Source organism: Microtus oregoni, unplaced genomic scaffold (assembly GCF_018167655.1).
Source record: "Microtus oregoni isolate MIOR12 unplaced genomic scaffold, Mior012 000027F_ref0000203, whole genome shotgun sequence".
Taxonomy (NCBI): domain Eukaryota; kingdom Metazoa; phylum Chordata; class Mammalia; order Rodentia; family Cricetidae; genus Microtus; species Microtus oregoni.
Window position 1 is genome coordinate 5,341,250 of NW_024543086.1, and position 26,068 is coordinate 5,367,317.

The following is a 26,068-nucleotide window of genomic DNA, read 5'->3' on the forward strand; positions in this document are numbered from 1 at the left end:
AATCATTTTTTTTTCAACTTTTTGTGTAGGATGTGTGTGTTCCTGTGAGTATACCCATGCTATGGCACGTATGAAGTTCAGGCGACAACCTTCAGTATTGGTCCTTGCTTGAGACCAGGTCTCTTTATTTTTATTTTATGTGTATTGGTGTTTTGCCTGCATGCATGTCTGTGCGAGGGTGTCAGATTCTGAAGTTATAGGCAGTTGTGAGCTGCTGTGTGGGTATTGGGAATCTGCAGAGTCTCGTCTCCAACTCCCATCTTGCAGCGTAAGGGCTGGGACTGCAGACATACACGGCTGTACCTGGCACACAAAGACATGTGTTCTGGAGACCTGACCTCAGGTCTTCACCCTTGTACGGCAAGCACCTTACTCACTTGTATCCTGTTTTCCCTTCTTCTCTCTCTGCCTTTTCCACCTTCTGTGTTGCTGGGGCTACGACCAGATCTCTGGGTATGCTAGACAAGTACTCTTAAACAGTACTCAGCTCTGCCACCGACCTTCATTCCCAGCCCTTGGTAGGTGTCTTAGCCAGGCAGTGTCCTTCTGCATGTGCCTTTGCAACTCGAGAGGCCAAGATGGGAAGGTCAGCTGAACCCAGGTGTTCAAGTCCAGCCTGGGGAACATAGTCTGCTATTATTGCAACCAAAATGCCTTTATTGTTACAATAACAGCTTGTCTTATGTTTTTTTGTTTGTTTTGCAAGACTGGGTTTCTCTAGCTTTGGAGCCTGTCCTGGAACTTGCTCTGTAGACCAGGCTGACCTCAAACTCACAGAGATCTGCCTGTCTCCCAAGTGCTGGGACTAAAGGCGTGTAACATCATTGCCCAGCTTTGTCTTATGTTTGAGGAACTGTATAATAACCACCTCTTATTTGGAGATACTGACTTTGACGTACATTATATTGTTGACCATGAGACCCCAACAGGCAAGTGCTGTCACCACACCCATTTTAGTAGGGAAGAAGACAGCTTGCGAGGGGCTGACCAATTTGTCTCTCAACAGCAACGGACCATAGTTATTTATATAGGCTAACCCTGTGAAGCTACGGTGCCCAGTTATTTGATAACAAAACAAAACTTAGTCTAGGGGTTGCTGTGAAGATTTTTTTTCTCCAGGTGAGATTATTTCTTAAAATGTGTGACTTCAAGAACAGCAGGCGAGTCCCTTTCAACCAGGGAAAGGCCTTAAGAGCAAAGATTCAAGTTTCCCCAGGAAGGGAATTTTTGCCTCCAGGCTACAATAAAGAACACCAGCAGGTTTCTGGTTTGCTGGCCCACCCTGCAAAGTTTAGACTTCACTTGCATCAGCATCTTCAACCTGCTGGCAGGCGCTCTAAAAATTCTGGGTTTGCCAGCTTCCATGGTTGTGTGACTCTTATGATTGCTTTGCCACTAGACAGACAGTGATGGTTGATGCAGGAGTAGAGTTGGAAGGTCAAGCTTCACATACTCCTGTGGTGGAATATTGTTTTAAGATGTGTGACATTTCTTTATGCTGTAGAACATTTGTCTCAATGATGCAAAGATGGTGTTGCATTCTTTTATGTTGCATTTGTTACTCTGCCTATCTAAGACACCTGATTGGTCTAATAAAGAGCTGAATGACCAATAGCAAGTCAGGAGAAAGGATGGGTGGGGCTGGCAGGCAGAAAAAAATAACTCGAAGGAGAAAAAGAGAAAAAGGGATATTTAGGAGGGCTCCAGGGGTCAGCCACTCAGCTACACAGCAAGCCATGGAGTCAGAAGGAAAGAAAGGGATGCAGAAACAGAGAAAAAGGAAGAGTCTAGGGGCCAAAGGTAGATGGAGTAATTTAAGGTAAGAAAAGCTGGAAAGGAACAAGCCAAGCTAAGGCCAGGCATTTATAAGACCAAATAAGCCTCCACGTATGTGTGTGTGTGTGTGTATGCGCACTCCCCCCCCCAAAAAAAAGAGTAAAGAGTTAAAACAAGCAACAACATACTCCTCTGCCTAGGGAAGCCCAGCTCCTACTTAGAGGGAACAGCTCAGGTCCAGAGCAGCTGGTCCTGTGCTGATGGCGCCAATATTGTAAAATGTTCCTCACAGGCTCCCTTATTTGAACACGTGGTCCTCCGCGGGTGGCATTGTTTTGGGAGTCTGTGGAATCTTTTGGAGTTGGGACCTAGCTAGAAAAGTAGATCTCTAGGGACCCAGCTTTAATGTTGATAGCTCGGCTTTTCTTCCTGCCCCATCTCTGCTCCTGGTCCACAGAGTTGGGAGCAAACACCCTCCTAATCCTGCTATGGCTGTCACAGCTGTTCTTGCCCACTATGGCTTCCTGGCCACAGTAGACTGCACTCTCAAACCATGAGCTGAAATAAACATTTTCTCCTTTAGGTTGTTCTATCAGGTCACAGCAAGGAGAAAACTCATAAACCCCTTGATCTCTTTCACACCCCTTCGGGAGGAGACTCTTGCAGAGGTGGACCTGAGAGAGGAGGGGAAGAGCTGGCCTGCAGCGAGATGTCCAGACAAAGAAGGAAGAGACCAAAAGCAGGTGATGTGTTTATCTTTATTGCAGGACGCCTGGTCCTGGGAATCAGGTTAGCTCTGGGGCCCCAGCCTAGAAACAGACAGATACAATAACTTGGACTCCAAACTAGTTGCACATAAATACAAAGAGGCTGGGAAAGGGGGTGGAGGGGTGGGAGCCAAAAACACAAAAAATAACAAACAAATGTGCAGGTTCCTATGCTCACTGACAAAATGGCAGCGCCTCATCTTCATCCAGCTCTCTCCTTATTCTGCTTCCATGAGACATTCATCTGTTTAGAAAAGTTCTATCACTGTGGAATCCGACTCAGCAGCACATGGCCGCCTTCCTGGCAGTCCCTGCCTTGGTCTCTTAGATTGGCAAATGAGTCAAAGAGAACCAAGAAGGGAGGCAGGGTGTGGTGGGAGGGAGGCTGAAGCAGGAGGATCAGGAGCTCAAGGTCAGCCTCCGGCTACATACTAAGTTTGAGGCTAGCCTTAGCTACACTAGACCTGTTGTAAAATAAAAGCCCCCCCCCCCAAAAAAAAAGAATAAGAAAAGAAAAACAAAATAAAGACACAATCTTTTCAAAAACAAAACTAAAATTTGTTCCTGCGGTCTTTTGCACCCTCCCAATTCTGATGGGTGAACAGCATGTCCCCTGACAAAAAAAAAAAAACCCACAAGAACATCCTAAGCACAAGCTATGAGTCAGAGTCATTAACATATTGCACATGGTGACAGTCTTCTTGAGCCCTCCAACTGCAGATCCCCACACACTGGCTTTTGCTCCAGCAATCCCTGGCCTGTCAACGCTAGCGTCCTATCCCATGGTCATCCCCTACTTTTCAAATATCCCTCAGTATCATTACCTTTTACTACTGACCACACTCAGAGCTGGGGTTGGTTTCACCTTAGCACTACAAGCATGGAGGGAAGTGAGGACTAGTTCAAACCTTTGTCTTCCTTTCAACAACATTCCCCCACTAGGGGGCAGTGATCTGAGTCCAAGTGGGCGGGGGGTGGGTGGAGGGAACCCTAGCAGGCCAAGGGTGGACTCTTCAGAGCTGAGAGCCTGGGAGGTGTGTCCCCCCCACACGCGCTGTGGTTACACACCGGTTTGCTCACAAGCTGGGTTAGGAAAAGACACAGCCTCAACGCGGGACAGACAGTGCGGCAATTCAAACGTTTTCCTCTTACGGAATTTTCAAGTATCCCAGAATCCCTGACACAGTATGTAAACAAGGTGGTTCTACAGGAGAGAAAGCTGGATTGTTCTGGGAAGCAGCAGCACGTGAAACATCTAGAAGGGCGAAAAAGGTTTGAGGTTCAAAAAAAGAAAGGGCAAGATAGCCGCTGTACCTCCTGGGGCCAGTGCTCGGTCATAAACACAGACAACTGTGCCCTTGGTGTGGAGCTAAGGAGAGAAAAACACTCGGGACGGATCTTCTAGAGACACAGAGGATATATATCCCAAGTGCCAACTCTTTTTTCTTTCTTTTTCTTTTTGATTTTTTTTTTCCTGACAGTGTTTCTCTATTTAACCTTGGCTGTCCTGGAACTTGCTCTGTAGAGCAATCTGGCCTTGAACTCACAGGGATCCGCCTGCTTTTGCCTCCCGAGTGCTGGGATTAAAGGCGTGCGCCACCACTGCCCGGCTGCCCCTTCGTTTCTCAGTGGTTTAGCTGTGACGAGTAGTCTTAGAAAAGCCCGGATGTGCTACAGATCTCTATGCAGTCCGCAATGTCCAAGCCTCTTACCAAGTCTGATGTGCTCCACTGGCTCCCCCAGCTCAAGGGAATGGCCACAGAGCCACGTCTTTGTCCTTCAGCCACACATGGAAGAGGTTTTTTTCCCAGAGAGACGCTGTTGGGTGAGGTATGTCCCTGGATGTTTGGCTCTGGGTTGTTCTTTTTTTTTTTTTTCAAAGCACATAAACCCTCACTATTGAAGGGTACTAGGTTCTTTGCCTCACTTGACTGAGCTCTCCCTCTTAGGTGTCCACTTCCTCGATCCGGGTCTTCCAGGATTCTCCGTGTGGTCCAAATGTAGCCTAGCTGTCAAAACAACCTGTGGGGAACATATGGCTCCCACTGAAGTAGCTGCTTCCATAGGTGGCAGAAAGACAGTGCCTGGGTTCAGCTGCAATGGCCATCTGCATGCTTAGGGATGCAGGCACAGGCACAGGACACATATCCAAGGCTTGGAGGGTTGAGTATGGGGTGTGGAGGGATGGACCAGTGTCTCCTGAGAGCAGGGTTCCTGAGCGGTGGGCCTGTAATGAGTCCCGATAAGCCAAACACAAGTCCTGTGCTGGACTCTGGAACTGGGCTAGCGTTGGCGGCGGTTGGCTGAGCGTAGGGTAGGTGGGCGGTTGGAACAGCACTTGGGTGGCAGCTGGTGATGTGCCCGGCACCATGGCCAATGCCTGGCTCTTGACAGCAACAGCATCCTTGAGAACATTGTCATAGGCTCTGAAAGGAAAAGACTCAGGTGAGCCCTGGAGAGCAAAGGTCACCAGACAACTGCTTATCTTCCTTGGTGAGTGGGACGGGGGAGAATGGTGCACCATGCTATACCAGTCTGTGATGGCAAGCTATGACACAGCCTCACTGGCTTAGCAACTAGAGTCCAGATCTCAGCTTAGAGCTGCTTCTGTCACACAACATCTCTGACCCTGTGCAAGATCAGCCAGATTTGTCCCTGAAGCCCTTGCACCAACACATCTGGGCTATTAAAACCTCAGAGGGTAATGTGGATCCCATCTGCTTCAGTTCACTCCTGCATCCCAGCACTTGGGAGAGTACCAGCTCTACTTTCTGGGTTCTTCTGGGCCAGTTCCATCCCCAGCTGGGTGAATCCTTAGCTTGTAGACAGCAAGCAAACGTTTGAAAAGAGGGGACACAGTGGGTATTTTCTGCTATTTTCTCCCCATCTCAAAATGCTTTGAGAAGTAAAAACAATTAGAGGTGCATAGAAGAAAGGAGCCTATGGTATCTACGACTTATTTGAGCAAGGATTTCCCAGGGTAACAGCTAGTAAGGACAAACAGCTGGCCTGGTGAGTGATACTGCCATCAATTGTCAAAACAGGCTGGGTTCTGACTTGGGGAAACCTTTTTTCTTTGGCTTTTTGAGACACCGTTTTTTCTGTGTCACCTTGGCTGTCCTGGAACTCACTCTGTAGACCAGGCTTGCCTTGAACTCATAGAGATCTACCTGCCTCTGCCTCCCCAGTGCTGAGATTAAAGGCATGTGCTACTACCTCCAAGTTTGACTTGGGAACTTCTAAAAGCACACAATTCAAGAGACGGCTTAGGGAGCCGGGCTAATGTTTCAGGTAGCTCAGCAGAGCTGCTCGCAAGGGGAAGCTGAGAGCTGTGTCTCTTCAGGGGCTGAAAGACTTCTGCTTCTGCCCACCCAGACTCCGGATCTATTAGGCCAGCATACAGAGGTTATTACTATCAGCTGGCGGAAGAGGGCGTTGACTAGAGGTAGCCACTTAAGGGCTGTTCTGTACTCTTTGGCTCCCATATCTATGTCACAGTGGTAGATTCTAAGCGATCAGCTTTGTAGCTTGCTGAGAAAAGGAACTCATGAGAGAATGAATTCACGATCTTTCACAAACTCTCGCTGGGAATCAGGTCAATTAGCCCCAACAGGATGGAGTTCAGTTGATAAGAGTATTGCCTAGCATGCATAAAGCTGAGTTTGACCCCTGGCACTAACTAAACTGGCACACACACCTGTAATGCCAGCAGCACTCAGGAGCAGGGGGCAAGGTGTTCAAGGATACCCCACTAGCTACATAAAGAGACTGAGGTTAGCCTAGGCTACACGATACCCTGTCTCAATAACAAACAAAATGATAGAATGAGTCCAGACATAGGAGAGCAGGCGTCCCCGTCCCACTCCTCTTTCCCCTCACTCCCCGATCTTAAAAATACAATGAAAATAGGCAATTCTCTAAGTCCTACGTCTTAGTTTTTTTGAGACAGAGTCTCACTATTTATCCTAGACTGGCCTCCAGCTTTTAATCCCCTGCTTCAGCTTCCCAAGTGTTAGGATTACAGCTGCATCCCACCACACCCCACTTTCCAAAATACCAATTCTGTAAGGGGCTCTCTGCTTCTTGTACACCTTATCTGGGGAACCAGTATCTGTCCCAGACTCAGGAACATCCCCCTCAGCCGGGGTGGTGTCCCAAGGGCAAATAGGTCATCATTTCAGAAACTCAGACAACCAAGACTTACACCAGCAGGATTTCAATACACGTGCTAAGATGCTCCAGGGAGTAGCTTGAGACCCTCTGCAAGTCTCTGGTCCAGTAGGGAGAGAGCTGAAGGCAGATCCTGGAGGCTCCAACACAGGCTGCGGCGACCACAGAAGGCTGGAATTTGTAAAAGATATGATCTGAAAGAGAATTGCGGAGGGCGTGAGTACTGGAAAGCGTCTCCATGGCGTCTCCTGCTCGGTCTGCCCAACAGCAGACAAACCAGTCAAGGGCTTATGCAACGCTGGCATTTTACAAATGGGGTGAGAGGAGACCAGTGTTGGGTCTTCGGTCTGGGCGTTCAGTCTGTGGTTTCTGGCATCAGCCTAGAGGGACAATTCTTTAAAACGGTGTCTACAGCTCCCAGCGAGATGCAGGTGTCTGCTGATGGGCTACGAACAGAACCACAAAGATCTTTATTCTCTTTCTTGGTTATTACGAATAGGCAGAGCCTGCCTAAAGGCTGTGTGCATAGCAGTAATGTCTGGTCCTCAGCAGGCACTGAAAAGCGGATGAAAAACAAACAAATGGCTGTATGAGTTTGATACTCATAACTCTGTCTAGGCTTATGAAGTAACATTAAAATTTAAATCACATTTGCTTATGTACTGTGTAGGCACATGAGGTGTCCGACATTTGGACATGTGGAGGTCAGAGGACAAATGGCTGGAGTTAATTCTTTCCTCGCACCAAGTGGGATTCGGGATTCAGGAAGTGGGAGCTGGGGACCAAACAGCTCCATCGTCCCACTGAGCAATCTCACAAGCACAAGAAAGTTTACATTCTATCAACACATCTGAAGTTCTGGTGAATGGATATAGTGGACATATCTACACTTTTCACTGATATTTGGGGTCCAGTGCATCACTATCTGTTATCAATTGCTTATAACTTTCAAACACTACAAGTTTTGCCTTTGAAAGCATCAATCAATCGGTTAGAGTGGTATAATTGTAAGTAGGAGTCACTGAGTCAGACTTAAATGCCATCAGGGGACTCGAGGAACTGATCTCACTTCTTGAGTATATATCACCTCATACATAAAATGGGAATAAACGAAACTACTTTGAAAGGGGTTTCAAAGTAACTTGGGGGTGAAAGGGTTTATTTGACTTATATATCCTGTCCACTGAAGGAAGCCAAGACAGGAATTCAAACAAGGTAGGAATCTGGAGGCAGGAGACGGATGGAGAGGCCATGGAGACCTGCTGCTTGCTGGCTTGCTCCCCGTGGCATGCTCAGCCTGCTTTTTTATAGAGCCCATAACCAGGGGATTACAGGCGTGTGTGTTACCACGCTGGCTTTCTTTGTGGGTTCTTCACCTTGAATTCCAAACTCCTCATGCTTTACAGCGAGCACATTACCAACTGAGCTACCTTCCCAGCCCCCAAACAAGCCAACTTGCTGCTAACACAGATGTAAACATTGTCACTCTCCCCGCACCCTATTTAATCTGTGTGATGACAGCCCTTTGGGAATGAGCTACTTGTGAGTCAGTGTGATTTAAATCACCTGAAAGGTTCTAGGTTCTCATAAGAAGTGTCCCCGGTGAGTTGCTAGTGTCTAGGTACTAGTGGCTTTTGTGCAAGCTGCTATTTTGTTTATGTGCTATTCTGGAACACTGGGGATGTCCTTGCATTTCTCTGCAAAGTGGGAGTGATGTGTTAAGTCTGGAGCATAGCCCCAGCCCCTGGCATCCATCCCAGCCCCCCTGGCCTGGGAGTTGCATTGGTCTGGACTCCAAATCCCAGCATGCCAGGTCCTGACCCCTCCCTGGGGGTAGGGTCGGGACCACTCCCACAGGGTATTTAAGTGGGCTCCCAGAGGAGAAATACGTGGTTCAGGGTTTGCATGTGCTCCCCACTTTCCTGTCTCCCCGCCATGTACTCGACCACCCGAGAGCACCGTATTTAATAAAACAATGGGCATTTTAATTTGGTTTGATTTGACCTAATTGGATTTCTTTGCGCTGGCGGAGCCTCCTGCCTTAGGATTTTTTTCCCCTAACAATATGGGTGTGGGGGCTCTAGGCAGGAAAGAAGATCCTCTCTGGATGACACCCCTCTTCAGCCATCTGATCCCAGCCCCTGTGCGCCTCCCTCACCCCACTGCCTCTGTGCCCTCACCTTGCAGGGTAACTTCCAGGAAGTAGTGGGCGTACTCCTTGAGGCACTCTTTGGTCTTTCGGAGGCAGGTGGTGGGCCAGGTGTGGCAGTGGTGGTCCTTCTGGCTGACCGAGGCCAAGAGGTAGTAGTCCAGAAAGTGGGCAGGCGTGGGCAGGCAGAGGTCCCAGCTGAAAGCCTCCAGGAGCAGAAGTTCCGTGGACAGCAGCTCTTTCTTGGTGAGGGAAAAGTTTTGGCTGCTCAGGATCCTCGTACTGTTTATCTGCTCCAATTTGGGCACGCGGTCTTCCCTGTCCTCAAACTTACCTGTGGGGAGGCAGAAGCGGAATTTACTAGAAGCTGAACCAGGGATGATAAATTCTCCCCTGTGGTATCTGGATGGAGTTAACAAGAGTGACAGAAAGCAGCAGGTAGGAGGGACTGCCCAGGAATAAAAGGACACCTTTGGACCACGAATCTCCACACCATCACTTCCTGCTAGGTGATGATGATGAGGTGTCTCAATCTCTCTGTGGCCCCAACTGCAAGGGGACCTGACGGCTTAGTACAGCTTTTGTTTGAGTCCGTGAGGAAATGCACACTAAAGCTCAGACAGGTGCCTAGAACATTGAAGGCACCAGAATGCGGTCATGAGCAGCCTTTAGGTTCTAGGGGCGAGGTTTGTCTGTCTGGCCCTCATCAATTCAGGCAGAGCCGTAATGGCCTCAAGTCTGACCCCATCCTTCCAGGTGCAGAAGAGCCTGTCCACAGCTTTCCACTTCCTCGGTGGGCCTCATATTCTCGCCGGAGTAGTTTTAGTTTGGGATGTGTTGGACACTGGTTGCTTGGAAGGTGAGCTCAGAAAAGACCGGCAAATTGAGGGAGGAAAGAGGAAAAGGAAGAAAGCCCCAAAGGAATTCTTAGGAGGTGCTGCCGTGGACAGATGGAGCCTAACCATATACTAAGGGGTTCTGGAAAATGGTTAAAAATACAGGCTTTAAGGCCTTGGGTTATAACTCAATAGCCAGAAACAGGGGAGCTTCTCCTGCACTGAGAGTCGACATCAGAAGCTACTGGGAGACATGATAGGCCCACTTTGTGAGACTCAGCTCTCCTTTCTGGGGATACCACTCCACATCTGGCAGTGAACCCCACCACTGGCAGTTCCTTGAAAGCACTATGTCTCCCGGTCTTGTCTGCATGGCACTGTAGCCTGGAATACCCATCTTTATTCCCTCTTCACTCGGCCAAGCTCGCTGTCTTTCACGCCCCTTCTGAGTTACTGCCTTGGGTAAGCCTTCCCCAGCTGAGCCCCTTGGGAGTCAGCCTTGACCTGTCTGTCACCTGTGATCTCTGGATAGCCCCACAGCGCGTAGAACGGCTGGGAAGGGCACAGATACCTTTGTGTACCTGCCCACGGCTGTGGTAATTGACTCTCTGATGCACTTAGTCACCAGCTTCTTCATCTCTCAGGAAAGGTAAGAAGTACCCACCCGAGGCTGCTCTGAGGAACACACCCATCCTAAATGCAAGGATGCCTCCGCTAAGTGAAATGAAACCGTGGGCAGGCCAGGAGCCAGCAACAGCCTTTCAAGAGGGCGGGGAAGGGTGGATGTGCAGAGAGGGCAAGTGGATTACCACAGGGAGAAAACAGAGACCACTCTGGTCAAGTGCAATCTCTTCCCAGTGTGTGGCTGTAATGGTGCTGCCTGCAGAGTGTGCACCCCCACTGAGGCAGGTGAGCGCAAACGGAAACTGTCCAAGGGGAGGAGCTTCTTCTCCAGCTGCAACCTGGGCCCGCTGCTGTCGGCAGCCTCTCATCCAGGCCTTCCTCCTCATCAGCAGGACGCAATCCCATGATCCTCCCCAGTGGAGTGCTCTTTAATGCTCCTGTGTCCTTCAAAGCTTAGTTGAAAGGCCCTGTTAACAGGAATCACCACCACCAGATTCTAAGACCTCCTGTAGGCAGACTAATGGTTGTTCTCTCTAGCCCCTGGAATCTAATGCTGTTTGTACTTTCTCGTGGGAGTTTAGCGTTCCTATTTTTTTCTCTAATGACCCTATGTTTATTTAATTTTTTTCAGATTTTAAATTTCCTCTTAAACAATATTTTTTATTAATCTTTTCATTTTTTTTTTGTTTGTTTTGTAGGGTCTTATGTAGCTGTGGCTGGCCTCGAACTCACAGAGAACCACTTGGTCCTGCCTCATCCTACGTGATGGGATTAAAGGCGTGCACAATCATATTTTGCTTTTTAGCAATTTTAATTGTGTGTCTGTCTGTCTGTCTGTCTGTCTCTATGAATATGAATGCAGGTGCTGTCAGGATCCGAAAGGTATCAGATCCCCTGGCGCTGCAGTTAAAGATGGTTGTGGGTTCTGGGAGCCAGTCTTCTGCAAGAACAACACATGCTCTTAATCACTGAAACAGCCCCTAACCCCCTTTTAAGATAAGTCTATCCAGTAACTATAAAAAGTGCATAAAGCAAGATCATATAGTTTAATAATCATTTAAAAGCAGCAACTCCCCTGCCCCGCCCCAAGTTGATGCTTTCCTGAACCTTATATAAGAACTAACCTAATCTTGGTCATGTAAACTAAACAGATATGATGCTCCCCTGGCCTCAGTTTGGTGCTAGCGACTGAGTTCTCGCCCTCCCACATAAAAGGGAAGTGCTCTACCACCAAGCAACACCCTCATCACCATGAGTTTGGTTTTTTTTAATTGGGGGTGGGAAGGACAGGCAGGGAGAAGCATAAAGTGGCAGGGTACCTAGCCCAGGCAGAACTGTACACTGAGGGTGGCCCCAAGACCCTGGAGCAGCATTGCTGGTGGCCAGTCATCTATCTGGAGGCACCAGCTGATGTGTTCATTCAGATTAGTTTCCTCTGCCCCTCCCTGCTTTTAAACCTTTCAGAACCTTGCTATCAAACCTCAGAGGATTAACCCTCAAAGGAGGGGTCATGGCTTGCGGAGAAGGGATCTCACTTTCCTGGCTCCCTCTACTCCCCAGACAAGCAGGGAAGGTCTCTTGGGGACCCTCCACACTGCGGGGCTACAGTTAGGCAGGGTTGGGCCTGCATCCTCAATGAGTTTGCTCTGGTGCTAGCAGCATGAAACCCTCCAGGCTGTTCTTTTGTTTATGAAGAGGAAAGAGAATGATCCCGCAGAATGAAAAGTGCTTCTCTTGCGCCCAGGACACAGAAGGCACTGTGCCTCACTGTGCTGAGTCCTCAAAGGAACCCTAAGCATCCCCAGGGCTCAAAAAGACAAAAAGATGATGAGAGCTTTATCCCCAGAAGTAGCTGCAGAGTCCCTGCTTCTTTCTGTTGGCCACAATGACTTCATAGCACACACATTGTTTCCCAACACACACACACACACACACACACACACACACACACACACACACACACTTAGCAGTCAGGAATGGCTTTGGGCTTCCTAGCAGTGCACGGGCCCAGCAGACATTTCTTCCCCTCCTCCCACAGTCTAAGTGGTCCTTTGTCCCCAGTACTGCCACCACCAAGCACGCTTCCTCCTCATGAGCAAAATGCACAGAAAGCAGTTGCCTATCCGTCTTGTCTTCAGCTGGTCCATACTTATTCCAGTTCTGTGTGTTGTATATAAAATATGGGCTTTGCAGGTTACAGATGGGATATGCCACTACCCCCAGCACCCCAGCATCTCATCCTGAGGATATTTTTCTACACACGGTAAAATATTAATAATAGGAATACACCATCACTAATGCAATAACTTATTTTTTGTTTTTATGACAGGGTCTCAATGTAGCCCAGAATAGTCTCAAATTCACCATGCCATGGAGGTTGTCCCTGAACTCTAGTCCTCTTGCCTCTATCTCTCAAGTGCTGGGATTACAAACCTACATGCAATAACATTCTGATTTTCCGTCCACATGTGGTTTGCTCCAGGGGTTCTTAAAACACATTTATTCTCCCCCTTCGTTTTGGATCCTAGAGTCAAACTAGGCTCACACGAAGAGTTTAAAATCTTTCAGTCTTATTTCTTAGTGTTTGGAGAATGTAAAACCAGCTATGTTTTAAAATGTTCCCCATTCTTGATTGGCTGGATTGCTTCCTTGTGGACAGCCACATTTTGAATAGCGTGCAGCAAAGCAGAGAGGTGCCCAGTCCTTTTTGCTGAGTCATACTGGGATTTACAGCTATAGTCAATGTATCCCAGCAACAGAAAGGCCAGCTTGTATTGCTTGGCTAAGGTGGGGACATGGGTTCTCTCTGGTCTAAAGGATTCCCCCTTTCCCTGTGAGGTTCATAAGCAACCTGTAAAACCAAGGTGATACCTCGAGACAAAATGTCCTGTTTCCCAACAACTCTGTCTCACTGGCTCAGCATCCATGGGTGATGCTTTCCTATGGGTTAGGCTTTCCTGGCTAAAGGGTAACATTGGAGCTGAAATGGCTACTGTACAGATGTTGTCATTGCATACACAGTTTTTTCTTTTAAATTCTTTTCCTAGCCTTAATCTTAACAGTTAACCCATTTGCACACCTGGCTAACTGAGTGGCAACCCTAAGGCTGGTGAACAAAGAGCTAGGGTATTCATGGCAGGTATTGACCGGAAATCCAGCTCATTGGTCTAAACACCCACACTCCCAGAAAGCATTTACTTCTTCTAAGGTAGGGTCTCTTAAACTAGACTAGCTTGGAGCTCACTATGTAGCTCAGGCCTGGCAAGTCTCCTGCCTCAGTCTCTCAAGTGTTGGGATTACAAATGTGAACCACTAGGCCTGGGTTGGCTTAAACTCATTTTAAAGACACTTTGAATGTTTTGTCTGTATGTATATATGTGCATCACACGCATGTCTGGTGCCCTTACAGGTCAGGAGAGAGCATTGGATCCTCTAGAACTAGAATTACAGATGATTGTGAGACACCATGTGGATGATGGGAACTAAACCTAGGTCCTCTGCGAGAGCTGTAGGGTAACAGACTCAACAGAGGCCACCCAGGCACCATGCAGGAACATACCATCCAAGGGAAAAGTACCTAAAGTTCCAAAGGAAATACCTAACATTCCAATCATTGCAGATAGGATCACCTCATGTCCCTTAGCCCAGCGCATACCCATTCCGTTTTCACCAGGACACCCTAGATAAATGTCAGCCAATTATGGGTCCCGAGCCTTAGAAATCCCTCACCCCAACGTCTGCTATTATAAAAATCCCACCCCAACTGTGCTTTGGGCTCTCAGGTCATGCCAACGCCTTAGACTCTCCCTGTGAGTTCGAACCTGAAAAAAGGGTTTTTGTTTTTACATATAGGACTTGGTCTCCTTGTTGGTTTTGGGAGGACTCTGTGGGTCTGAGCATAACAGAGACACAAGTGCTCTTAAGTAAGCAGCTATCTTTCCAGCTCCATTGGCCTAGACTCTGAACATTCTAGGCCACAGTGGCTAGCTTGGCTTTCCTTCCATCCCTTCTCCCCTGGAGGGTGGGAGGCTGGTGAGACAGGATCTTACTACATAGCCTAAGTCTTGAGTTCTTGGCAGTTCTCAGGCATCAGCCTCCTGAATCCTGTGCTTATGGTGTGTGTGTGTGTGTGTGTGTGTGTGTGTGTGTGTGTAGAGAGAGAGAGGTCTCTTTCTCTCACACTCTTCCTTCTTTCCTGTGTGTGATTGTGTGTGTTCAAATGTGTGTACACATGTTGTGGGATATTTGAACTCTGAGTAAAGGTAGATTGCTGTGACTGGTGTAATAAAAAGCTGAACAGCCAATAGTCAGGCAGGAGGTATAGGCAGGATTTCCTGGAAGAAGAAGAGAAGAAGGAATCTAGGGGAGAGAGGGGGAGGGAAGAGAGGCAGAGTTGCCATGGAGACTCGATAGGAGTCAAACACAGATCGGGTGATGTAAAAGCCACTTGGTAGAACATAGATTAGTATAAATGGTGAACTTAAGTTATAAGAGCTAGTGGGATAAGCCTAAGCTAAGGCCGAGCATTCATAATTAATAAGTCTCTGTAACATTATTTCAGAGGTGGCTGGCGGGACAGAAAAGACTGGTTACACACACGGGTGGGTGTAGAGGCTCAGATAGATACCAGGCATCTACTTCGAACCTGGAACTTGCTCATTAAGCCTGAGTGGTTGGCCAGCAGACTCCAAGGATCCTCTGGTCTTTACCCCTCCATCCCCACAGCTCTGGGATCGCAGCCATGTGCCTCAGAACCTCGCTTTTACTCCACACAGTGTGGAAATCTGAAAGCACTGAGTCATCCCCCCAGCCCCAACCTTCCCTTTTAGAAGGGGAGAAAAAAAAAAAAGACTGTGGCTGCAAACTCAAAACCACATAGCAGGAAATTTACCACTTTAAAATGCGCAGTTCAGTGACATCACACACTTGACAATGGGGCCGTAGCCATCACCGCCCCACTTCTCCTGAACCCTGCACCTTGCAAACCTCTCTACTCTGGAAAATTTATGATATAGGAACAAAAGTTAAAAAAAAAAAAACAGGGAGAAGAAAACATGTTGTAACAACCCCTGCGAAGGCAGTACTCAGCTCTTATAGTCAGGATATCTATCTACCTTGCCTCTAAAAGAAAACATTTCTTAGTTTTATTTTACTTTACACATAGGAATGCTTTGTTTGCAGGTATGTATGTATGTGCACCATATGTGTGCTGGTGTCCTCAGAGGTCAGAAGAGGGCACTGGATCCCTTGGATTAGGAGTTATGGGTGGTTATGAGTCACCATATAGGTGCTAGGAAATGAAACCACGTCCTGTGCAAAAGGAGCCATCTCTCTAGCCCCCTAAAAAAATTCCTAAACAAAAACACAACGGGTTCTAAGAAACTTCAGGTTCCACACAGTCTGTTCATTCTCATCTCCCCCCCCCCCCCCCCCAGTTTTTCAAGACAGGGCTTCTCTGTAAAACTGCCTTGGCTGTCCTGGAACTCACTTTGTAGCTTGGACTGGCCTCAAACTCACAGAGATCCACCTGCCTCTGCCTCCCAAGTGCTGGGATTAAAGGTGTGGCACAGTCCTTTCTTAACTGCTGAGGTTGCCCCTCATTAAGTCCTAGCATTCTCCCGTGGTTGGCAGGATGCTGGACTCACTGCCCATCTGGTACACACGCAGGATGCTGGTACCTGCTCCCCATCTCGGTTCTGAGCCTAGGCTCAGAGGAGGCCAAAGTTTCTTGGCTAAAAAGAACTGGGTTTCAAAACAGCAACAGCTGGCAGTCCTTTCTGCAAAGGCAACGATTCTGAAACCAGAACCACTTGGCATCAGGAATGCTTTTCTCTTAGAAACAGCTCGCCCCTCATCTGAGAACAAGAACCATAACTAAATCAGGTGGCCACCTGGCAAAAGGGTAGCAGCTGGTTGCCCCCGTCCAGCATGGCGTTGATGAGGGTGATAGGGGAGCGGGATCAGAGGGACAAAAACCTGCCCCATTATCATCCTGGCTTGGCCTCGTGCCAGCGTGGATCCTGACGTCTTTCGAGGTGGATATGAGACATGCCAAGTAGCATGGGTGTCACATGGACAGAGCAATTGTTGCTCTTGCAGAGGGCTTGGGTTGCAAGGTTGTAGCCTTGCCAGGGAGGGTGTGTCCAGGGTCCTAGGAGTGGCAGCCCAAGCTGGTCAGGCTCTCAAGACATCTTTGAGGTATCAATCCTTTTGCTTCTTCTCGGATTCTTCCCTCCTCAGAGGAAAGCGATGTGGTCACCAGACCGGGAGCAACTCAGTCAGCTTTATTTACTGGAACCAGTAATCAGAGAGAAGATCCTAGAGGACACTGTCCCCTGAGTCTCACGTCTCTGGCCACTCTCCAGGTATCATTGTGTGAATCTCAGCAATTGAGCTGATGGATGCCTCTCAGGGCAGGGGAGAGGGTTCAAGGGCTATTCCAGGTTACATAACAGACAAAGGAACTCCTGGCACAAAGGAAGTGGCCATCAGTGGTAGCAGCTGCTGCTGGATTATTTACAGAATATGATAGGTATTTTTTTTTTTTTTTTTTGCACCAAACTGGCAACTTTGAGAGTCTTGTCAGTTGGGCACTGATGAACTGCTAGTGTGGCGGCTAACGTCAGAGGGTATTTCCTTACAGGTTCTGAAAAGGGGTGAAATCATCCTAACAATAGGCACCTTCCACTTCAACCCACTGTACAAGTGGTTCTGGGGGCAGAGTGTGGACACTATAACCCCAGCCTGCTTCCTCAGGGATGGCACCTTCCACTCAGCCCAGAGGGTAGAAGTGAAACAGGGGGCAGTGTTGGGTTTGACTCTTTCCCCAGATCCATGTCTCCTCAGGGATGGGATTTCCCACCTGGTTAGAGCAAAAGACAGAGTCTGCCCACCAAGCTGGGAGCTTTGGGAGGTGGATACGTGGTTCTCAGCTGCACCCAGCCTGCTGTGCAGTAGGCAGCCCCCACACCACACCTGGCTTTCCTGTATCCATGCAGGATGAAGTCGGGCTGCTTGCTGCCAGGAGGCCTGGGCACACATCCTCCATGAAAACACCAGAGCATAGCTTCTGGCCTAAGGACCATACTCAATAGATATCTTTGGTTCTCTTTCATAAATGGTCCCAATGTCTAGAATTGTCTATACCACAAGCATGGACCTCATCCTAAGCAACCCACAGTTTCCGAGGATAACCCTGTGGATGCAGGCTTCCCGTAGGCATGAGTGTGAGGCCAGCTTCTGCCCCACAAATATTTTCATCTTTAATTTCCTGTATGCTAATGAGCAATTGAATTCTAGGGGCTTTCTAGTGAAGACTGTATGGTCAATAGGATTTAGCTTTTTCTGTGGACAACAGAATTTAAATCTGTGACTCATTACCAAGATACTTTCTGTAATGAATGAACCCTTTGGCCCACCTGGAAAACACACACAACCAACCCCAACCTTTTTGGCTTTTTGTAGTTAACCTTGGCAGTTTGCAGAGGAACTTCCTACTCTCCCCCAAGGGAGGCCCAGCTGGTGTCTTTCCAGGAACTAGGACACAGATGGGGCAGTATGGCTGAAAAGCTGATCAGATGGTAGCCCAGAAACTGCCCGAGGACATCGTCCTTGGGAGAGACTGTGTTAATAGTGCAGAGGTAAGAGGTCAGAGGCTCAGCCATGCCACTTACTGGCATGTACTCTGGGCTGAGGATCAATCCCTTGGGTCTATGCTTTCTGTTTTGTGGCACGGGAATAACAGAATGAGTCAAGGTGGCACTCTGGGTCAGTGCCCTCAGAACAGTACCTTTCTAGATCCTATGGTAGCCAGAACTAGCCCCATCCTTCATACAGATACAATGGCAGTTAGGTTTCTGGAAGGACCTTGATAAAAAGGGACAGAGAAAGCCAGGGACAAGGGAAGAGAAGGCCCCCTTTACATCAGTGTTTGTTATTCTCTGGGAAAGAAAGGAAGTTGTAGTAACCACAGGGTTTGGGGACCAGGCAGCACCCAACACTATGGTCCTGCTGCAGCTGGGTACATCTCTGATCTAAAGATGCTGAAGTTAGGGATTTCCTGGAGGAACAAACTTTTATTACCAGCTGTCCTTGGGGTTTGGAGCCTTGGGTATATCTGTCATAAAGATGGCCTTGGGACCCCTGTCTTTCTGGGCTGCTGCCTCCCTTAGGGAGGAAGAGAAAACTCCCTTCCTTTCCCCTCATCTCTCTTAAAAGCAAAGCCACTCTGTCAATGGCTGTCTCCAGTGTGTGTACACAGCAAGCTGGATAAATAACGCATGAATGGACCTACGGACGGATGGGTGGAGGAATGAGAACGAGCCCATTTCCGAAGGCCTGAATCCGTCCCTGAGTCCAATTTGGGGAAGAGCCTACAGTGAGGCTATGAGTGGCTGTTTTCTTCAAGAGGAAATTGTGGAAATGCCTCTCAGGGTTTGTGGTGGCATCAAGCCAGCTGGGTCACACACAGGCTTCCCTTCTCCCTGCGGGGACGTAGCTACCTCAGGATGCAGACACAGGAACGATGACATCACAGGGTAGCCCCAGCCAATCCCTGGTTCCGTTGTGTCCCACTTTATAAGTGACCCAAATAATTCCACTGGCTGGAACCGAGGATTGTGGGGCAGGAGCCACTTGTCACGTGCACGGCTGGCACCGGGTGGGGTAAGTGCTTTGTGCAGAAGAACAGAGTCCCAGCATGAATGATGCTGAGTAGTTACTGTCCATCCCCGCTTGTGGGTTCTACCTCTGGACTGGGTCTGAGGGGCCTCTGCTGGCAGACAGCAAGCCTTCCTAGTTGCAGGGCCGAAGGTGCAGACACCAGAGGTCCTAGATCCTTTGTTCCCCCATCTGCTGGGAGCAGAAAGAAGGAAGAAGAGGGACAACCATGGCCCACTGATTGAGGTTATGAGGGGAGTCACTTCCTGACACAGGAGAGAGTCCTGAGGGCTGAGGCAACCCTCCAGTCGGCGTGGGTCTGTAGCTTAGAAAGCAGAGGATTTGGGAGCTTATACAACCTGTCTGCTGACCTGGGTAATTTTGGTACTGCCAAGCACAGAGGTCATCAGGTTAAAGGCAAATGCTGCTGTTGTGAGACAAGGCCCACCAAGCCATTCCAAGTCATTCACCCGGTCCCCCTTCCTACTAACCTATCTTCCTAGGTGTGTCCTTTTTATACAAGTTATCTATTTCTTGAGCCTTGGTTTCCACCTCTGTTAGGTAGGGAAACACTCCTTAGGGTTTGCTTTGGGAATTAAATGAATAAAAGTGTATTTAAAAGAAGGAAAACTTTGCATAGCACATAAATCTCAATAAACACTAGCAATTCCATTTCTCATGGCAGATTTCCCCTCCGCCCCCACATTCTGATGATGGGGACAATACAGTGGAGCTGTCAGACATTTCTATTTTATTTTCCTGTCTTCTAAATTTCCACAAGAGTCAAAGTTCACTCTCCCACAGAGGAAAAACATCTTTAACTCCTCGGAAGACAAGGCCCCGCTGAAGGGATGGCAGACTCCAGAAGTGGCAGAATAAAACTGCCATAGAAGGATCCAGAATGTGAGACTGCTGAGACCAGGAATATTCTGGCATGAACCTGCTCTGACAAGTGCCCACAAGTCAGGAGACGTCAGATTTTCCTAGAAGAGTCCCAGAAACCCCACCATGCTGGTGACAAAGAGGAGATTTTTCCTGTCTAGACACCAAAATGCTTGTAATTAAAATTAAGACGGGAAAGGGGAAAGGCAACGCACGCTTCCCCAAGTCAATCTTAAAACTCTATGCCGACAGAACAAACACAGCACTGGTTTCTAATCTCATCACCAGGCCAGCACATTTCCCTTGAGTATGAAATGCTTTTTAACACTGACGAAAACAACCAACCACGTTAGCTAGGTGGTGATTGGTACTGGCGAAAGGGAGGCTGCTGTGGCCAAGGCTCACCCTTGAGCTAATGAAACCTGTACTCCACAAACCTGAGCGTCTCAGAAAGCTAAGTCAGGGCTCTGATCTAGAAAACTCTCCACATGGTTTTCCCTTGGGAGCACAGGGTGTAACAGACAAGGCCTCCTGGGCCAGTCTTTCCGGATATCAGCAGGAAACAGGAGAGTGGGGTTCAGGGGAGGGAGTGGTTTAGTGATGGACATAAGGTAGTCTTGGCGTTAATAAGGGGCACAATGTGGTCAAGATGCCAATATTTGGTGCTAGAGAGATGCCTCGGCAGTTAAGAGTACTGGCTGCCCCTAGAGAACCTGGTTCAATTCTCAGCACCGACACGGTGGCTTTCTGTAACTCTAAGAGATCTGATGCCTTCTTTAAGACAATTTTTCAAAAGACTTTTTATTCATTCATTCATTCATTCATTCATTTATTTAATGGGTGTTTTGTCTGCATGTATACATGTAGTAATAAGGGTGGCAGGGCTGCCTCCCCAGCACCCCGGCTGCCTGGCTAGCTTATGCCCGAAATAACAACACACAAACTGTATTCATTTAATCACTGCTTGGCCCATTTCTATCTAGCCTCTTCTAGGCTAATTCTCACATATTAATTTAGCCCATTTCTAATCATCTGTGTAGCGCCCCTAGGTGCGCTTACCAGGAAGATTCTAGCCTATGTCCATCCTGGGTCAGAGCTTCATAGCGTGCCTCTGCCTGGGAGCTGGGAGCACGGCGTCTCTCTGAGGTGTCTGCTCCCGAGAGGAGAGCTATGGAGTCTGAGCTCACTTCCTCTTCCTCCCAGCGTTCTGTTCTGTTTACTCCTCCCACCTATCTTCTAACCAATGAGGGCCAAGCAGTTTCTTTTTATTTAACCAATGACCTTCCTCCATCATATACAGATGGCTGTGAGGTGCCATGTGGGTGCTGAGAGTCAAACTTGCGTCCTCTACAAGAGCAAGTTCTTTTAACCACTGAGCCATCTCTCTAGCCCCCTGATGCTGTTTTTTAACCTCCATGAGCACAGCAACACATGGTATACAAGTGGGCAAAAAAAACCCATACACATATAATAATAATAATCATAATAATATTTTAAAAGATGCAAATATTCACCACAGAGAGACTTTATAGCTGAACCTCGCTCCTACCAGTCCTCAGGTAGCACGGCACACAGAGGGGGCGCCTGACTCCAGCTTTCTGGTACTCTTCCTGCTCATGATGCATGCTGCTTGTTCCCTTTACAGCAAGGACACATTGTTCTCTTAGAAGGGCTCACTCTTAGAGCACGTCCCAAGATCTGTTGGTAATGCAGGCCTAAGCCTGCATCTTGAGGAGCATTTTCCCAATGATGAGCAGCTTGAAGATAGGGGCTCAGTGTACCCGCCAAGCAGGTACTCAGGTACAGGGTGAGCAGTCTTCATCCAGGGATACTGTGAACATCACTTCTATTCCATATCACCTCTCTAGAGTCTACATCGTCCCTAATAGAACGGGGGGGGGGGGGGGCAAGTCTAACACCTGTGTGGGGTGAGAGCTACTCAACAACGAATATTCCATCAGTTGAAATCTAAAACTTCTGAGGGGAGCATGGGAGGGGGGGCACGCTACAAATTCTCAGAACCCCAGTTCTAGGACAAACAAGTCTGGGCTCTAACCTGCTAAGGCATTTTGTACAATTTTAAGAGCTTCTGGCCCAGTCATCTGTCTGACAAGCAGCTCTCAAATAAAATCCCTCCCCCGACATAGCTCCAAGCCTGCCAGCCGGCAGATATGAGAAGGGCAAATGGAAAAAGCACCATGCCCCCTGAGATCATGTTTGAGCCGGTGCTGCGACCCCCTCGGCACAGCTCTCAGCAGAGAGGCCACCTCTTCCAGGTTATCTGGCCACCACAAAATGCCGCTGCTGAGAAGTGGAGCCCCCAATCCTGTAGCAGCTCTGGGTGGCCCTGGGGAAGGGAAAAATAGAAGACCCCCTGTAATCCAATCTCTAAAATGCTGAGCCTTCCGCAAATGACCCCCACAACAAGACAAAGGAAATGGGGGTGTTCCTGGTCGCTTTTCCACGAGCTATGAGGAAATAGCAAATCATTCCCTGTATTTCTGGGGTCTGTTTTCCTTAAGGACTAGGGTTTGACTCTAGTAAGAACTCTCACACCTTGCCAGAACCCTTGAAAAAGATCACCTGGAAAAATCCCCCCTTTGCTTCTCATGCCTGCCTCGGATTCTTAGCTCCAACATTCTTAGCTCCGGGGTGGGGGCGGGGGAAGCTGTTGCGCTCAGCCTCCCTCGGCTTAGTTCTTCCCTGCTTACCACAAGGGATTAAGACCACTTTCAAGTTTCTGAAATTTTCAGCAAGATCTCTGAAGGGTAGCCCCCTCCCATTCCGTTGCTGGAGCAGCAGTTCTGGCAGAGGTAACAGTTACTGACTGATCAAAGCAGGGGCGGGGTGCGCGGGTGGGAGGGACACCGGGTAGTATGATGGTGATTTCCTGGGAGAAAGCCAGGCTTTCCCTATAATCTCCTGAGACCCTTGTGCAGGAGCCTGGCGGGCATCAGCCTTCACTGGCTTCTACCTGAAGAGACAGGACTATTGATTTTGGCTTTAAAGTGCATCCAAAGCAACCAGCACCCTTCTATTCCTTCTCTGAACATCACAGACAGGACAAGGATCATGTGCAAAAAGGCTATGCTCTCTCCCACAGAGGGCCAGCCACCAGAGCACGGGTGAAAGCCAGGGACAGGCAGGCACACCAGTCAGTTTTGACAATTTATTGCTTAGGTGGAGACTTTTATGGATGGGAGTGGTACATGCTTACGACCCTAGCACTTGGGAGGAGGAAGCAGGGGGTGGAGAGTCTGAAGTCAGCCTGGGCTATAGAACAAATTCTAAGGTAGTCTGTTCAACAGGGGAAAAAAATTCCTCAAAAGAACGAACAAGAAAAGATCACCTAGACCTTGTTCCCTGCCTCACTGCATACCTACCTTACACACACACACACACACACACACACACACACACACACACACACGTGGTTTTGGGAGAGTAGAGTTTTCCTGTGTGGCTTTGGATATCCTGGAGCACTGTAGACCAGGCTGGCCTTGAACTCAGAGATCCACCTACCTCGGCCCCCTGAGTGTCGGGACTAAAGGTGTGTAACACTGTGCAGCTGCCAATAGATTTTTTTTTTTTTTTTTGGTTTTTCGAGACAGAATTTCTCTGTGGTTTTGGAGGAACCAATAGATTTTTTAAGGCTTTTTATTTTATGAATATGAGTGTTTGCCTCCATGCACATAAGAATACGATGTATGTGCAGTGCCAGAATACGGCATCAGATCCCCTGGAACTAGAGTTATAGAAATTGTGACCTGCCATGTCAGTTCTAGGAGCCAAACCTAGGTCCTCTGCAAGAGCAGCAAGTGCTCTTAACAGCTGAGCCACCACTTTAGTACCCTCTGCCAAAGTTCTAAAAGTACATACGTATGTATGTACGTACGTACGTGTGTGTGTGTGTGTGTGTGTGTGTGGTGGTGGTGGTGGTGTTGGAGATTGAACCAGGGGCCTGACACACAGTAGGCAAATTCTGTCCCGTGAAGCTATGTCTCCAGTCCCTTACTTGCCCTATGGCAAAAACATTCCACTTGTGGGACAGGACTTCCTCTTACAGACTCAGGTAGGTATGCAGTGAGGCAGGGAACAAGACAGTGGCTATCTGGCTGTACACAGCAGGGGGGAAAGTGGATGCCAACTTCAAGTGCCACCAGTGCAGATATCATTAAATAAATGCCTCTCATAAAATGGGGAACTGTAGACAACAAAGAGCAAAGATCATCTCTGACAGACCGAAGAAAGTACTTTGTGTAAGGACCCATTCAGGTATTATCTATCTACTTATTTGTCTGCCCATCTATCTATCTATCTATCTATCTATCTATCTATCTATCTATCTTCCGATATTATGTGGGGGCACAAGTGCCACATGCACATGTGGAGGGCAGAAGACAATTGTGACATGTGACATCAGTTCTTCCCTTCCACCCTTATGTGGGAAACAAACTCAGGTCATGGGACTTTTTACAAAGTGCTTTTCCCTGCTGAGCCATCTCTCAAGCCCCAGTTATGTGTTTTTATCCTGCTTGGTTTTGTTCCTTGTGATGGTCATAGGCTATAAAGTCACCTTGAACACTGAACCATTGCCTTTAGGGGGAAGAAATGGGGGTGAGGTCCCCAGGAGCCTCTGACAGCCACACGTCACCAATCGGTCAATACATAGCGTACGTAACTTTGAAGGGTTTATTTCCATTTAACATGCTGTATTGATGATTCATTAACACCAAACTCAGGGCTAGAAGCACATTGAACACCTAACCAGGAAAGACAGGCACCTTCTCAGAGAGGCAGGACACAGTTTTCCTGAGCACAGAAAACAGGACAATAGCCTTGCAGGAAGAGGTATGGGGGGCACCTGAAGTAGCAGGGCCACCAATAAAACTGAGGAAACACAGCCTCAACCGGAACACAGGAGAAGGCTTGTTTACCACGGGAGAGATGAGACAAAGGCAGAGCTCCTCCCCTTTCCATCTCGGCTGGGAAAACACAGAAAGGGCAATCAGCAACTTCCACTTCTCTGCCCACAGGCATGGATGAAAGCAGTAGCAGTGGTTTTTGCTTAATTTTTTTTTAATGAAGGACTGGGAATGAACCTCAGGCGAAAAGTGTTTCTCTAGCACACACAGGGTCTTGTGTGCAATTCCCCAGCACCAGAGGTGGAGGGGCGAGAGGGTGCAGTTAGACAAATCCATGAGCCTTAAGTGCAGAATCATCGAATCATGGGGAGCAGCTAGCTGACTGTATAACAGCATAGACATAGCACATTTCCACAAAAATATACCAGATCAATTTGACACAGAAGCCTTCCAGAGGTTTCCTTCCTGTCTAGAATGGTGGAAAGTGATTTTATTTTATTCTTTGGATCCCATTTCTAACTGATAAAGGATTTCTAATTTTTAAAGACCTGTACTGAGGAGATGAGCCCCTGTGCAGGTGAGCTACAAGCGACAGGCTCACTCTGGACTAAGGGACCCTGCCTAAGAAAGAACCCCATCCAGACAGGGATGCGCTGTCCTGACAGAGATCACATGGCTACCTCCCACTCTTCCAGGGAGGTTTAGGGACTGACTTGAAGGCCACAAAAGAACTCAGCCTCACCTAAAAACTAAGGCTGGGGGCTGAGGAAATGGCCCGAGGGTAAAAGTATTTGCTGCCAAGCCCGATGACCTGAGTTTGATCCCCAGGAATCAGGATGAAAGGAGAAAACTGATCCTTCTCTGAATTGTCCTCTGACCTCCACAGGCACAGTATAGAATGGGAATCTCTGTGTCTGTCTGTCTCCCTCCCTCCCTCCCTCCCCCCCCCCCCTCTCTCTCTCACACACACACACACACACACACACACACACACACGCACGCACGCACGCGCGCGCCGTCAGAACATGACCCTAAGAGGCAGAAGGACCATCATCCCACTACCCCCACCTTCCACGGCTTTCCAGACCTGAGGCGGTCGGCCAGGAGCCGGATAGGCTTCCAGAACACAGGCAACCACTCAGCAAGGAGCACTGTTTTCCCAGGGAGGGTGTGGGGGCTGAAAGCAGCCATGGAAGGCAACAGAAGTCTGTGGAGACAAAGCCCGTGGGGTTGAGATGAATTAGGGGAAAGAATGGAGGGACAGGCCCTGGCATGGCAGTCGCTGCATTCACTGGGAGTTTATGATGGCATGATAAACTATGGCTGTCTTCCTGCTAGGAA

General features: G+C 48.4%; 1 protein-coding gene across 1 annotated transcript in view; it reads right to left on the reverse strand.

Moving 5' to 3' along the window:
* Positions 1 to 2,574: 2,574 nt before the first annotated feature.
* The window catches only part of Ccnjl (cyclin J like), a 59,306-nt gene continuing 35,812 nt past the window's right edge, over positions 2,575 to 26,068 (reverse strand). The window contains exons 4-6 of the mRNA XM_041676335.1: positions 8,894 to 9,196; positions 6,748 to 6,907; positions 2,575 to 4,969 (exon numbers count right to left, since the gene is read on the reverse strand). Of these exons, the coding sequence (XP_041532269.1) occupies positions 4,549 to 4,969; positions 6,748 to 6,907; positions 8,894 to 9,196 (884 nt within the window). The 3' untranslated portion in view covers positions 2,575 to 4,548. The remainder of the gene's footprint in view (positions 4,970 to 6,747; positions 6,908 to 8,893; positions 9,197 to 26,068) is intronic.